The 16,552-nt window shown below is 38.0% G+C and overlaps 1 protein-coding gene across 4 annotated transcripts in view; it reads left to right on the top strand.

Moving 5' to 3' along the window:
• pkr2.L (double-stranded RNA activated protein kinase 2 L homeolog) overlaps positions 1 to 16,552 on the top strand; it is a 75,260-nt gene that overhangs the window by 13,046 nt on the left and 45,662 nt on the right. For 2 of the 4 annotated variants that reach the window (XM_018262934.2, XM_018262932.2), the window contains exons 8-17: positions 46 to 110; positions 1,603 to 1,675; positions 4,269 to 4,291; positions 6,022 to 6,150; positions 7,469 to 7,591; positions 8,123 to 8,306; positions 8,732 to 8,875; positions 10,580 to 10,678; positions 11,498 to 11,560; positions 11,640 to 12,580. In XM_018262934.2, coding sequence (XP_018118423.1) covers positions 46 to 110; positions 1,603 to 1,675; positions 4,269 to 4,291; positions 6,022 to 6,150; positions 7,469 to 7,591; positions 8,123 to 8,306; positions 8,732 to 8,875; positions 10,580 to 10,678; positions 11,498 to 11,560; positions 11,640 to 11,750 — 1,014 coding nt within the window. In that variant the 3' untranslated portion in view covers positions 11,751 to 12,580. Of the gene's footprint in view, positions 1 to 45; positions 111 to 1,602; positions 1,676 to 4,268; positions 4,292 to 6,021; positions 6,151 to 7,468; positions 7,592 to 8,122; positions 8,307 to 8,731; positions 8,876 to 10,579; positions 10,679 to 11,497; positions 11,561 to 11,639; positions 12,581 to 16,552 lie in introns of those variants that run through there. The other 2 variants (XM_041562692.1, XM_041562690.1) reach the window with 2 other exon arrangements.

Genomic DNA, 16,552 nt, shown 5'->3' with positions numbered 1-16,552 from the left:
TTTTTTACTATATCTAAACACTTTCCTTATACATTGTTCCAACAGATCCCTGCAATTCCAGCCCTTTATACAGGAGAATCAGGATCAGAAAGTTCTTCGGTGTCTGAAAGGTATAGTTATATAATGCAAGGGGGGGTTAACCTTTTTTCGCTTGGACATGTTCTTATTATCAGTATAGCGACCAACACATTTTTATTATTATTTTTATTTTTACTTATTATTTACCTAATTTTAAATACTAGTTGTAGGAAGCTCTTTTTTTACACAATTTCAAGGGATCATGAAAACAAACCAGGGATGGACCCTTGTCTATATTAACCCATAGAATATAATTGTCCTGGAATTAGTGTAGGGAAAAGGGTAAAGAAAAGTGAGACTGTTGCTTAGTACCACATAAATGTAGGCAGACATGTCATTGCCCTAAGTCCACCAACCCAAAAAAAGTAAATACAGAAATTAGTCACTCAGTTTTACAACAAATATGGGGATTTGACCAAAGGTGTGTGTGTTTTACAATTTATTAGGCACCCCCCCATAATTATAATCCCTAAACGCACCTGCACAGTATACTATTCTAGCGAGTGCCACGTTACCATCTTGCCCCCTGTTTCAGCAATCAGTATAAGGTTCTGTAGGAGATACAGCAGCCTTGTTGCAGTGAAAGTAATGTCTGTGATGTTTATTTGTCAATACTCCTCTGATAACAGGGCCACCATTGAGGGGTACAGGGGGAATTACTGTCAGAGGTTCGAGGAGGGTTGCTGCCACCTTTTCTGGAAAAAATACCGGCCTTCCTATGTATTTATCTTTTTTTCCCTATTAATAACATTGGGATCAACCATCATTTTTAACGGCCAGGCCAGTAAAATACCTGCCAGGTGGCAACCCTACCAAGAGACATGACGTTTGATTTGCAGTTTGTGAAGGGGGGCAGGGCTTGCACAGGGAGTGGATGTGGTTTGGGTGGATTATTGGCTGGGTTTAGAATTATGGGGTATTGTGGGATGGATCGGGGGTATGGTTATGCATGCACAGGCCTTTTTTTGGGACTGCATTCAAATTATTGGCAGGGGTCCTCGGCCTGGGGGGGTAGGTCAGCAATGGGTTAATTATCGGGGGTCCCATTGGGGAAGAGTCCTAATAACTTAGTATGGTTCTTTGATTTCTGATAGTGACCATCTTTGGATTTCAGTTGTCTAGGGCAAGAAGAAGGCCACTTGCAACAGTAAGGGATCAGTGTTCCAAGTGTTAATCTGTGCTTTTGGTGCATGTCCTATAACATTACTGGAAGGGGCAACAACAGGCATAGAGTCACTCCAAGAAGCCTAGATAGGGGTTCATCCTGAACCACTAAAACTCGCTGTAGGGTTCATGTACACTGGTACATGAACCCTGTGACTTAAATGGCACCATTTTGCACATATTTTTCTGTGACTTTCATTTCCCTTTAATATAAAAAATGTAAATGTGCAGAGACATGTTCAACTTTAGCCAAATTTATGGTACATTTGTTGAACATAGTCTATTTCAATGAAACTAGGAAATGCATATCTAAAATAGAGAATAAAAGTAACTTCATTAATCATGTCTTTCTTTTGTTAGCAATGGAAGTAGGAGTAACGACAGGTGGAGTTTAGCAGGTGGAACAACTCAAGCAATGTCTGCAGTTCCCGAGGTACAGAAATCTTTAAGCCAAATTAAATAGGCATAATATTCAATTCCTACATTTTTGAGCTTTGGGTTTTGTTAATTGGCTTATGCAGGGCTGGAAATAATGGCCTTTTTTATTTAGTTTGCTTATTTATATGAAATAGAATTAGATGCTATCTACTATGCCTGGGATGTTCACTTCCAGCCAGTCCACTTATTGGGCCAGTCATGTAACAAAGTACATGGTTTGAGGCCATAAACGTTCATGCAGTGCGGAATTTCTTCCTTGGGCCTCCAGCTGGACAGCCCTATATTATATGTGAATGATCTATCTATTAATGAAAAAATTACGAATATTAGAATTCACCATGTTACCATGACTGAAGCTGCTTGCTTTCATTAAAGTTATGGAACTTCGATGTAGTTAATATCCTTATAATACACAAAAGCCATGAATATCCTGTAAATTATATCCTTATAAACGGTGAGTTCTGATGTCATCAGTTATAAACGGTGAGTTCTGATGTCATTTCTGTCACATGACTCATTGAAACTTGTGTATTATAATAAATAAAGTACCCCCAGTTGTAAAATATGAGGATATTAGAAGTTACCTCGGAGTTCCATGACCTGTATAAAAACACTCGGCCTTCGGCCTCGTGTTTTTATATGGTCATGAAACTCCTCGGTAACTTATAATATCCCTATATTTTACAAAAGGGGGTACTTTATTCACTATATAATACACAAAAGCATTGAATATCTTGTAAATGATATCCTTATAAACGGTGAGTTCTGATGTCATTTCTGTCACATGACTCACTGAAACTTGTGTATTATAATAAATAAAGTAGCCCCAGTTGCAAAATATGAGATTATTAGAAGTTACCTTGGAGTTCCATGACCTGTATAAAAACACTCGGCCTTCAGCCTCATGTTTTTATATGGTCATGAAACTCCTCAGTAAATTATAATATCCTTATATTTTACAATAGGGCTACTTTATTCACTATATATTTTGAACTGGGTACATTATTTTATAGACACATTTCAGTGAGCCTATGACACACATGACATCATTAAAGGGGTGGTTCACCTTTTAATTAACATTTAGTATGATGTAGAGAGTGATATTCTGAGACAATTTAATATTGGTTTTCATTTTTTATTATTTGTAGTGTTCAAGTCCAATTACCCCAGCAACCATGCATTGCTATGAATAAGAGGCTGGAATATGAATTGTAGAGGGCCTGAATAGAAAGATCAGTAACAAAGAGTAGCAATAACAATACATTTGTAGTCTTACAGAGCATTTGTTTTTAGGTGGGGTCAGTGACCCCCCTTGTTAATGCTTGAAAGAATCAGAAGAAGGCAAATAATTCAAGCACTAGAAAAAAAAAATAATGAAGACCAATTGAAAAGTTGCTTAGAATTAGCCATTCTATAAAACAACTAAAAGTTATGGAAAAGGGGAACCACCCCTTTAAGTTCCAAATATAACTAATGATGTTTCTAAGGATTCCACAGTGACTTCTATAATTTACAGCAGGGGCTTCATTATTTATTATAATGTTCAAATTTCAGTGAGTCATGTGAAGATAGTCCATAATCGAGCATTGATTACAACTGATCACCAAGGATATAATTTACAGGATATTCATGGCTCTTGTGTATTATAAGGCTATATTTTACAATTGCTCTCTGTATTATATAGTGGATAATAGACGCTGCCACATGTTTTCACTTATAAAGCAGTAAAGTAAAAAGTGTCACATGGCCCTTACACGATCTGGCACTCTCCATGCTTACATTGGAGTTAGTGATGTGCGGGACGGGATTTCCCCTCACCGTACCCTTCACCCTACCCTAACCCTACCTCTCTTAGGCCGCATCCAACTTCCAGGTTCTTTTTATATACCCGCACACCCGCTCCGCCGGTGACGCCACAAAAGAGGCGGGTCGAGCGTGTTGGCTATAAAAGAAGAACCCGGAAGTTGAAAAGCTGGCATTTGACGATGTCAGGCGGGGAGAGCTCAACCCACACCCGCCTGCCACCCGCCAAGATGTGTGTGAAGTTGCCCTGAACCCGGGCTGGCCCGCACATCATTAATTGGAGTATCTTCAACGGGCCCCATGGGGGCCAGCCCTGGGTGCGGTGGCATCCACTATAACTACTCCACTGTTATAAAGATATTTGAAGTCACCTTGGTGCTTTGGAACCATACAAAGGCATCATGTTTTTATAAAGGTCAAGTTAATCCAAGATGATTGATAATCTTTTCAAATTGTAGTAGGGATATTCATTATAATCTACAGATCTCTCTATAGAGCTAATCCAAAATCTCCTTTCAAGGAGCATACTGCCTTCATTGCATGTTCTCTACAACCCCCCTCCCATTCCCTACTCTCTGTCCCATCCCTTCTTTCAGTCCCTTCTTCTTTCCACCTTCGCTTTTGCAGCCTGTATTGTAAAAATAGTAATATTTTATTGATAGTGAAATACTCGTACTGCTTAGGCCATGTATGGATTTACATTTGTGTTCTGATAACAGAACTTTATTTAATATTTCTTTTTAATATTCTCTGTTTTACTTTGCTCTTTTTCACACTCAACACAGAGTACTACAAATTCTTCCCAAAGGTAGGTAATCATTTCTTTATTTGTACTGCATGCACATGTGATCTTTAAACTACACAGGCTTGTTTATTTTTGATTGATAAATCATTTTAAATATGAGCATAAACATTTTTCTTCTATATAATGACTAGAATATTTGTAGAAGATCATCTGGCTAGTATTCAATACCATAGGGATGGTCACCAGACCAAATACATTCTCTACAATAGGTATGGGATCTATTATCCTGAAACGCATAAACTTATGCATAAGTATTGGAAAGCTGTTTAGTTCTATATAAACAAATATGTTTTTTCCAGTAATAAACAGTCCCTTGCACTTGAAGATAACTAAGCTGCATAAATCCATTTTTGGGGACAAAACAATTCTATTTGTATTTTAAAAATCTTTAAATGTTTTATTGTAACCTTAAGTAATTGTGTTCTAAACTACAGAAGGTCTCCTTATCCAAAAATCCTATACCTGTACTTAGGTTCCCATGACCCTCTGGGAATGTCACTTTCCTTTCTATAGATTACTGGTCTCCGACCAAGGCTAGGCGGTCGCTGGATAGCTGCAGTGGAATTTACCATATAGACACTCGAGGGTCTGTGCCTAGGGTGGCAGATTAACTGGCATGACCCTCAGATGCCTTTATGGCAAAACCTTTGTGTTAGAAAAAAACCCATCTTCCCCTGCTGCGGGATACTGCCCATAACTGGCAATATATTAAGCAGTGCTGTATACCAGAAGGGTGTATAGAAACAAATTAAATACAAATACTGATCAATGCAGTATTAAAAGCACCTATCTGGCCTGGGCGAAAAATCTGCACCGGAGCCTTCTTAAGGTGGCCATACACGGAGAGATCCGCTTGTTTGCCAATGTCGCCAAACGAGCGGATCTCTCTCCGATATGCCCACCTTGAGGTGGGCAATATCGGGCTGATTCGATCGTGGGCCCTAGGGCACAAGGACCGGATCCTAACGAACGGGATTGCGGGACTGCATCAACGAACAGATGCGGCCGCGATCCAACAGGATTTTTAGTCCCATCCGATCGAGATCTGGCCAACTTACAAGGGCCAATAAGCTGCCGATTCGGTCTGTCGGCCCGTGTATGGCCACCTTCAGTCTGGTAACCATCTGCCCTCCTCCATTAACACTTTCGAAGCTTTTAGAAGGGGGTTGGGTGGCTTTTTAGCAATGGAATACAGGGTTATGGAAGATAGCTCATAGTACAAATTGATATAGTGACTGGTCCAATTGCCATTTTGGAGTCGGGAAGGAATTTTTCCCCCTCGGAGGCAAATTGGAGAGGCTTCAAATGGGTTTTTTTTGCCTTCCTCCGGATCAACTAGCAGTTAGGCAGGTTAAAATAGATTTTAAAAGTTGAACCTGATGGATGGTATATTTTTTTGAACCTAACTTACTATGTTACTATAATGCCTCTGGCAGCCTCCTGGTGGGCCCAATGGGGGTAAGAGGGGCTGATGCAGTTGCACCCCTGAGTGGGGGAATGAGGCACATGGCGAGGGAATAGGCAAGATCGAGTCAGCAAAGTGAACAATATGGCATTGAAAATAATATTCTGGCTCAAAAGAATCAGAGGTCTCTGGTTGTAAAATCTTCAAAGCGATAACTTTTATCTAACACATCGGTCCACAGCAGCCATTTTTAGTGATTGCAAACATAATAACTACAAAAATGATGTTGCCCAAGGACAGCCTTTGATAAAACATTCTAATTTCTTAGCCCTAGCCCTTTTGCCGGATTTGTGGATATATCCAAATTGTCATCTGGTGGATTTGGAAAAGTATTTAAAGCTTTGAAAACCTTGGACAATAAATATTACGCAGTGAAAAAAGTGAAGATGCACAATGAGTAAGTATTATTTTTTTATCGTTTTAGTGTCACATACAAATGTATTACTACTAACTGTATATATACAGTATCTCTTCTAATATGATTACAGATGTTGCTTTTAGTACTTACAAAACTCCATACTTTACTATAGAAGCATGCCTTCTATAGAGTTGGTCAAATTATTCTCCTATGTATGGCTAATGTAACATTAAAAGGTCTTGGTTACTGAAGTTAGGGAAAGAAACCGGCACCACAAGTGTCTGTTAATGACCTGCTGGTAAACAATGTATAGGGAGGCATCTATGCAGAATATTGATGTCCCATTTCAATGTCCCTTACCCCAGTGTCATTCATGAATGAAAGGCACATCTGGGGCCCTATAATTAAGTACAGGATTCCTTGTGCAGAGAACAATAACAACTGGACTGGATACGGGTGCTGTGTGCATAGCATGATAATGGGCAAAAATATCCATCCACTGATGTGCATTTCACTAGTCCTGTATTATCTTATTATTATTATTATTATTATTATCTTTTGCATTTCACAAGAGCAGAAAATATTTTTTCACTTAAGCTGGCCATAGATGCAAAGATCCGATCGTACGAATCAGCAATCGAAAATTGAAAATCGTACGATCGGCAATACACGCAGAGATATTATCGGCAGCCAACAGAAATTTTCTAACCTGTCCGATCGACCAAACGACCGATCTCCGCCGGACAAAAAATGTCGGGACTCTCCACACAAGGTTCGAAAATCGTACGAATCCTTGATTCGTACGATCAGATCTTTGCGTCTAAGGCCAGCTTAAGGCTTTTTGCAAGGTCTGTTTACATCACCCATGGCTACAGAGCCCAGTGACCCCTCATCTGCAGTGATAATGAGAGGTTGGTAGGGTAGTGAACTTTATCTGTGAGTGTCTATTGGTCACTCCTGGAAAATGCTGCCTGTGGTGCCTCATGGCCAGGGCTGTATTTTGGTCCGGTGCATCCACGGGCACATGAGTAAGGTTGCGGGTGGGGGTGAGCGGAAGAAGACCTCAACTGGAAGTTATCCGCGACCTGCAACATGTGTGTGAAAATCGACCTGAACCCTTCAGATCCACGGGTCCTGCGTGTATCGGTCCAGCCCGCATATCACTAGAGCCATCCAAGGGTCACACCCCTAAAGCTACCACCCTAGACACTGGCCCTCAATTGCCTATATGGTACAGCCTGGCTCATTGTAGACATACCTCCTTTTTTAATCATATAAACATGGTTTCTGTTTGCTTTCTGTATTGTTGTATAGCAGTAACATTCATTTAGCTAACATGTATTCTTGTTTTGGTTAGGAAATGCAAGTTGGAGGTAGAAGCTTTAGCCAATTTAGATCATCCAAACATTGTTCGATATTTCCACTCATGGACTGGAATGGACTATTCTTCAGACACCAGTTACAGCTCTAGTTCCTTCAGGTAAACCGCAAAGCATAAACTGAATGTTGGGATTTAATTTCAGTAGAAATGTGCTTTTAGTTTTTAAAACTATAATATTTTAGCTTTGTGTCATCTAATCCTCTGGTTGATTCTGATTCTGATCAAATTGCAATCGATTGGTGGTGGTTGCATTTGCTTTGATGCATAAGGCACATGGTAGTGCATGTTGTGGTGCATGATATCCTAAGCTTTTACACCAGCCTTAATCAGGTGGTACATAAAGGGTGCCTTTGTTCAAATTTTCATTAGACTTTTATTAGGCTTTTATGCACAGATTCTCTTGTTAAAAAGGTGTATTTCCCCAGCTTGAATACTACCTCTCATATTTAATGAAAGGCATTGTTTGCCCATGTGCAGTAACCTATAGCAACAAAACAGATGTTTGCGTTTAAACCGTAAATGCTACTTGCCGACTGGTTACAGTTGATCTAGCCTGCACCTTTTATTACATAACACAACAACTGAGCAGAGAGTAAATAAAAAGTATAATCTGTATTTTTATCTGTTTAGTGACACAGATGGAATGAACAAGTGCCTTTATATTCAGATGGAATTTTGCGAAAATGGTGACTTAAAAAACTGGATCAGAAAAATGAAGAGCGTGGATAAGATTAAAAGTCTGGACATATTTCGGCAAATAGTTGAAGGCGTAGTCTATATTCATTCAGAAAAACGTATACATAGGGATCTTAAAGTGAGCAAATACTAAACATATTACATTTTACTAACAGTCTAAATATACAGATGCAGCTAATCTGTAATTTTTGGTTGAATCAATCAAATCATCCACAAAAATTTAAAAATGTTTACATTTATTTCAGCCTGCAAATATAGACAGAAGAAAAGGACAGACAAATGTGTAATGAATGTATACTGGATAGTGACTTAGAATTACATTTTCTATATGTCTACAAAATTGTATTTTTGGGTTAATATCCCCTTTAAACTAAACTTAGTTGGGATAAATCGATAGAAATAGAACCCTATTTCAATTAATTATGAACATATGTTTATTGAAAGTATCTAATATATAAATAAATAAATATCTTAACAACATTTTATTATATAGTATATATAATAATTCAAAATTGTTTTAAATATTTTTTACATTTATTGCAGCCCGAAAATATATTCTTTGCCAAAGAAATGAGAGTAAAAATTGGGGATCTTGGTTTAGTGACTCAGATGTTTAGTGAAGATAGCACAGATGCACTTCTTCGAACTAACAGCACAGGAACTCCAACTTACATGGCCCCAGAACAGGTAACTATCTTAAAATCTAAATGAAATCAGCTTTTAGTAAATAAAGAAACAGAGAGTTCTTGCGTTGTTCTCTTTGTGCATTGTTACATAGTGATGCACCAGCAATTGTTACTTTAATACTTTAATACAGAGGTTTCAATGAATCATGCCACTATATAGTGATTAACTCAGTTAAAGGGGATGTAAAGGCAAAAAAATAATAAGAAAAATAAATCTATCTCCAATATACTTTAATTAAAAAACGTGTACCTTTTTTTAGTATGCAGTGAAATCCGCCCTTCGTTTTACTTGCTCTGACAGCTACAGATGGAAATGGTTCCGACGGTTCCTAACTGCTCTGCAGGGAAACTGATCATATTTTCAAACAGCAGGGGGAGGCCCCACCTTACTTCCCAGAACTCGAGCAACTTTGTTTGTTTTCCTGAAGAGCAGCTGGCGACTGTGCAGAAATTCATATCCACAGACCCAGTGCAGTCTGCATATTATTATTAGTCTTGCTGTATCGGCTTCTATGGAAGATATTATTTGACTTGTGTTGTTTTGATAATTTATGACGATCCCTAAGCTTAACCTCCCAACTGAAGCCCAGACCACAATGAGCATGTGCATGTTCTTGGTCTTGCAAAGATGTCTAACATAGTTACAAGATGGTGACCCCCTGTGTCAAACTTTGAAAACATAAATATTTTGTTTAATTAGGCTTCTTGTACAGTTCATGTTTATATTTAGTATACAAAATACAGCATTATTCTATTTTACACTTTAGTTCCCCTTTAATGGGAACCTGTCCCCAGACATAAAAATCGGTATAATCAAATTTCTTTTCAAATTAAACTGGAAAAACCAAATTCTTATTTTTGTTAAAGCATCCATAACTGTAAAAAATCTCAGCTGTCAATCATGTATTGCTTTCACAACACAATAAAGTATGTTTTGGTAATATTTCTTAGGATGACCGGTACCCTTTAAATCAATGTTATTTCCCTTCAGTTTATTTTAGTTTATTACCAGCGTCACCATTATGCACCTATGTTATCCTAATGACTCACAGTGTTGTGCTTTCTCTATAGGAAATAAGAAATCTCCCCCCTTCCCCAGCCGTTCTCATACCTGCGGTGGGAAAGCAGAGACACTGGGCGGAGAGTGGGTGGAGTCCAGGCATGGAGTGGGCGGGATCTGTGCATTGAGTGAGTGGGTGGAGTCAGAAGTGGGCAGGAGGATGGGGATCGGAGTGCACTGGGTCCCTCTGAAGATTTTTTTGCAGGGGGCTCAGCGTACTCTAGTTGCACAACTGATGCCTCATTAGCTGTTGATTAATGGTAAAGTACACACAACAAAAAATATATTGGCAAAAGGTGCAGTCCTGCAAAATATTCTGCACCAAAATAATAAATGTCATTCTGTCTTCTCAAAATGAATACAGAGAAACAAAGTAAGAACAAAAGTTATACTAATTAACTAATTTGACTTAAGAGTAACCTTGTTCTGGCATGGGATGGTTTTGCTCCAGGGACCACAGGGGTAATGCAAGAACAGGTTCTGAGCTAGCTCCACTTCTAATAACTCACAGTAACCACAAAGCAAGAAGGGAATACAAGTTCATGCTAATTTCAAAGTTGTCTTTTTTATTTGTTTTAATATGTTTAATTGTATGCTATACAATAAAATGTAATTTTTAATCAAATATATTTTCTGTTTTTACAGCATGAAAACATTTATAACAGTGAAGTGGACATTTTTGCACTGGGATTAATTCTTGTTGAACTCTTGTGTATATTTGGCACTGGACACGAGAGAGCTAATGTAAGTTTTTCTTCTATTCCTTCACTTCTGGTTAACCACTATTTGTTTAGTGTGTAACTTTCTACTAAATTGATTTTATTCCGTTTATAAAATTGCTCTGTAGCATCACCATTGAATGTTTTTGTGTAACATAAGATAATGGGATGGTAGCTAATAACACATGGCAGAGTGTAAGCTCTGCTCCACTGACTTGCTGAAATTGAGCTTAGCAAAAAGTGGTGATGTAGCACAAGGAATAGATTGAGGCAACTGTGTCTCTAGATTTTAATTTCCCTATAATATTTAATAACACTAATATTTAATTAAAAGAGAACTAAACATGAACATGGCTAAAAATTCTATATTTTATATACTGAACTTATTGTACCAGCCTAAAGTTTCAGCTTGTCAATAGCAGCAATGATCCAGGACTTCAAACTTGTCACAGGGGGTCACCATCTTGGAAAGTGTCTGTGACACTCACATGCTCAGTGGACTCTGAGCAGCTGTTGAGAAGCTAAGCAAATTATGAAGAAGAAAATGAGGTTGGCCTGTAATATAAGATGATGCTACAGGACTGATTATTAAATTACCAAATTGGCAAAATGATTTTCTTGTTATGTCAGTTCTTGCCAAAGCCCTAAGTTTAATGGCAGTGTATTTCCTTGCATAAAAAATATTTATCCATTCAGCGTCAGTGTCAAAATTATATAAATACCAATATATTGTTCCTGGGCCAGAAAGCCCTGCAAATTGAAAGTGAACAACATGTGGTATAAATACATGTGGTACATATTGCTATTGTATCTATTACTTTTCTATTTTATCATTTTATTTTAGGAATGGAAGAAGCTACAAAGTGGCCAGTTGCCAGAGACATTTGTAGAACAGTTTCCTTATGAGGTATTGTCTATAGTTCTTTTATGTTTTTACTGGTGGTCTTTAATTTGTCCTCTTTTATTGATTTATTTTCTTTCTCCAGACACATACAGTCAAGAAAATGCTATCGGCAGATCCTACAAAGAGACCCACAGCCAAACAATTAAAGCAATTCTTGGAAGAAAAGAACTATTTAGATTCCAGAACATGTTAAGCAATCAAATAAAGCAGCTCCGGAAGATTAATTTCTCGCTATTGGTTCAGCCCAGAGCCTCATCTTACAGAACAGAACTTGAGTTTTAAAACAAGGTTTTGAAAATGTAGGGGCTGATTTGTCAAAGGTTCGATTGTTAGTTTTTTTTTTTACCCTCGCATGACCTCAAAATTCGAATATTATCATATTTAAGAAAAAACTTGAATATCTACAACTCGAACGAATATTATCGACCCAAAAATTCTAATCAAATTGAACTAAACTATTTTTTCTCTGAAAAAAACTAGAATGTCAGGAAGGCTATTAACATCTTCAAATAGGTCCCTGGACCTCTGCCATTGACTTCTACATGAATTCATCAGGCTTTAGGTGGCGAATTAATGAATTTGAGTTCTTCCCAGGGTCCAGGTATGATAAATCTCAAATTTGAGTTTGGATTATTCCCAACTCAAATTTGTGAGTTTTGACCAAAAATCCAACTTGAAAATTCGAAGTTACAATTTGAACCTTAATAAATCTGCCCCTTATTGTAGTCACTTAGCAAGTGACAAGTAGCTGCTGAAATTTACAGATTGAAAGGGGTATTGCTCTGCTTTACTCATTGTTTTCAGGTACAAACAGAGATTTTTAAAAACTGAATTATTTGAACTGGGGTAATGAGGTTATATTAGATTTTGTAAACTGTAACAGACACAGAAAAAATAACATTCCTCTTGTGTGTAATAAAAGATCACAATGTTATATTGAATCCATTATGATATATATATGTATAATACACAAGAACCATTAATATCCTGTAAATGATATCCTTATAAACGGTGAGTTCTGATGTCATCAGTTATATACGGTGAGTAGTGATGTCATTTCTGTCACATGACTCACTGAAATTTGTGTATTATAATAAATAAAGTACCCCCAGTTGCAAAATATGAGGATATTAGAAATTACCTCAGAGTTCCATGATCTTTATAAAAACACTCGGCCTTTGGCCTCGTGTTTTTATATGGTCATGAAACTCCTCAGTAACTTCTAATATCCTTATATTTTACAAGAGGGGGTACTTTATTCACTATATAATACACAAGAACCATTAATATCCTGTAAATGATATGCTTATAAACGGTGCTTAGTGATGTCATTGGTTATGGTCCGCCAGGATATTCAGCCTTTTTCAGCAGTATTTGGATTCGGCCAAATCCTCTGCTCGGCCAAACCGAATCCTAATTTGCATATGCAAATAAGGGATGGGGAGGGAAATCGCATGATTTTTTGTCACAAAACAAGGAAGTAAAAAATTAGGATTCGGATTTGCTTCGGTATTCGGCCAAATCTTTTGTGAAGGATTCGGGTGTTCGGCCGAATCCAAAATAGTGGATTCGGTGCATCCCTAATTATAATAAATAAAGTACCCCCTGTTACAAAATATTGAAGATATTAGAAGTCTCCTCCGAGTTCCATGCATGACCTTTATAAAAACACTCAGCCTTCAACCTCGTGTTTTTATATGGTCATGAAACTCCTCGGTAATTTATAATGTCTAGTGATGGGCGAAATTCGCGAATTTCACGTGAATTTCGCGAAACGGCGAAAAATTTGCGAAACTGTGCCAGCGCCTTGTTTTTGACGCCGGCGCCCGTTTTTTGATGCCGGCGCCCGTTTTTGACACCGGCGCCCGTTTTTGACGTGAATTTTCGTGGGCGTTTCGCGACTTTATTCGCTGGCGGCGAATAGCACAAATTTTTTGCGCCTGCCGAAAAAATTCACCCATCACTAATAATGTCCTTATATTTTACAAGAGAGGGTACTTTTTTCAATATATATATAGAGTTGTAGCCGAAAACGTTGGATAAATATATCACAGCCTTTTGCGGCTTTCTTTTGAAGACCTGTGAGTGCGTTTTTTTTGTTACAATATAACACTATCTGTTTACCAGCACCTAGGCAGTTACGTGCAGGGAAGGTGTGCACCTTTTTGGACTCTCTCTCTCTCTCTCTCTTTCTCTCTCTCTCTCTCTCTCTATCTCTCTCTAAATTGTGGTGCTCTCAAAAAATTCAAACAGAACATTTTGTATTGATTCTGACCTGAACACATTTTTTTTTGTTTTTTTTGCAAGTTACAAACAAAAGTATTTTAAATTAAATAAAAGTTGTAATGAAACCAGCACAGATTGGCAGTTCAGGATCAATCAGATATGTTTTCACAACATATGATGTTTCATATCCAGTATTGTTACTTTCTTTATTGCGGGTTGACTACCATGAAATACCTTTTTTTTTTGGGAGGTAAGAACTGCCCAATCTGTTAACTGTGCTCTATGCAAACTGAGGTGGGGGGTCAGAAGGGTGGTCTGAGCACACAGTTTTAAAAAGCTGTGCACAAAAGTTTAAAATGCACAAAAGAATTTTCTTATGCATATAGCTGAGATGGAGTGGAGGGAACATTAATGGTGACATGCAGATTTCAGATAAAAAGCATTTTCCATTGAACTAAATGACAAACCAAAATGACTGTGGTTGGCAAGGTTAGAACTAGAATTAGGCAGAAGAGGCACATGTCTAGGGTACAACTGTGGGGAAGGGAGAGTCTGCCTTCTCCTAGTTCATGATGCTGCCATTTTTCACAATTCTTCTTACTTAACTCCCCTTTCCAGTTTGCCACGCAGCACCCACACTCTCTGGGGATGAGAGGCTCAATCAAGGGCTAGTTGCCTTGGATGCCCTTATAACTTGTCATTAGTCGGTTTCATTGAACAACCCCAATCGGATGATTCTACAATCACTGAAAAGCATCAATAATGAATTCTGCAAGTGTATCATATGCCTAAACTCAATTTACAGATGACCTTTATCAGCATTAGGAATACACAATCACCATAAAAAAGAAACAAATAAATACATATTTTTTTGGGAAATTGTCCTTTATGTACTTATGTATTCAATTTGTATTGTATCATTGTTGTAATAAAAGCATATTTTCTCTTACCCTGGCAATCCCAACTGATTATTGTGCCTTTTTTGAATTGGGTAGGGTAAGATGAGCAATACAATGTTTTTAGATTTCACCACTAGAGGTCTCACTGTTTCAGATAAGAGTCATATGTAGCTGGGAATGTATTGGTAAGTGCAGATGAAGGTTTTTACTACTGGCTTGATCTGTATTATATAAAACTTAGCTTGACACATTTTGTGTCTTGCTCATAATTATAAACAGTCATTTTTAAAGGGGTTGTTCACGTTTAAATTCAGTAATATTTTCCATGAACAGAATGCTAACAATGCTTTTATGGATGTAAATCATAATGGGGTAACTTCACTAAACAAATACCTCACCTTAGTAAAGTATGGGCACTCCTGGTATAATATATTTGTCTCTCTGTGTCTTCATTTGAAGTGAGTCCCAGTAAGACTATTGGGGTTCTGATAGCAGCTCTGAGTCTAACAACCATTTGCCCTGCAGCAGTTTAGACACGAATTTGGTTTCGGTGCAGACATGGGGGCAAATTCACTAACCGGCAAAAATTCACCAGTGATGGCTTCACTCACATCTCCACACTTCACCAGGCGGAAATTCGCCAGGACAACGCTAATTCACTAAATTGTGAAGTTGCGTCCAGGGCGCTGAACGATGGCGAAGTTTCACTAGCGTTAATTCGACAAGCAAAGCGAAGTGGCGTTGGCTAATTTGCATACATCGTGAATTTAAATTTCAATGGACATATATGTTGCAACAAATACATTACACTACACAAGCCCAGGTAAACTTAATAAAATCAAGTTGTAATAATGCCCTACACATGTGCCCAGTGTATAGTTTATGTGCCATATGTTAGGAAATGTAGGGGGGAAGCCGGGTACCCTAAAAAAAATTTACGATATTTTACAGCCTATCACCCTGAAAAACTGAAAAGTCGCCATGCGTTTTTTGGGACTTTTTTTGAGGAAGTCCTATCTACTCTATTGCACTTCGCCTGGTCTGAGGTGGCGAAGGCAAGTCTGGCGCAAGAGGTAACGTTCAGTAAAATTCGTATCTTAGTGAATTTGCGTAGTTACGTGCATTTGCCAGAGCAAAAATTCGTCTGGCGTTAGAGTGCGAAGTATCGTTAGAGTCTATCGGCTAAGTAACGAAATGATGTTTTTGGCCAGCGTTAGTCACTTCATCCTTTAGTAAATTTACCCCATAGGGTTGACACCTTTGCTGAAGGCTAAACCCGAAACACCAGGGCGGAGCAGATAACATTGGGGGTGGGGCAGTGATGTAGGAACAGGCATGATGACATCAGAGGTGGGCACAATGATGTTGGGGGAGTTATGACACCAGGGAAAGGCTATTGCATCACTTAGATGCAACTGGCTGTATTTCTATCCAGTAATTTCAATGTTTTAAAGTGATCAAAACCACACAGATGGCAACCCTATCTCTAGCTATATTCTGCTTGATGATTAAACCCAACCCTTTAATTACAGGTATCTATTATACAGAAATCAATTATCCAGAAAGCTCTGAAATACAGCAATGCTAATTTAGAAAAAAAAACAACTTATTTTTGATTAGTTTGCTTTTTTGTATCTGTAATAATATAAAGATAATAACTAAGCCATGTTGAGGCGAGTATCTCAGTATTTAAATGCTTTTCATGTATTGGCCAGATTATTATTCGGGTTTCATAAGGCTGAAAATTGAACAGAAAGTTCAGACCCGAACAGGCCTTCCAAAAACCGAACTGTTTGGGTCAAAACAGAACAGGTGGCAACCCTATGCAGACATGAGGCACTGGGAGAAACGAAACTGAATGTGACACTTC

Source organism: Xenopus laevis, chromosome 5L (assembly GCF_017654675.1).
Source record: "Xenopus laevis strain J_2021 chromosome 5L, Xenopus_laevis_v10.1, whole genome shotgun sequence".
NCBI classification, from domain to species: Eukaryota; Metazoa; Chordata; class Amphibia; order Anura; family Pipidae; genus Xenopus; species Xenopus laevis.
The sequence above is the reverse complement of the archived record's forward strand: the minus strand, read 5'-3'. Positions and strand labels throughout refer to the sequence as shown.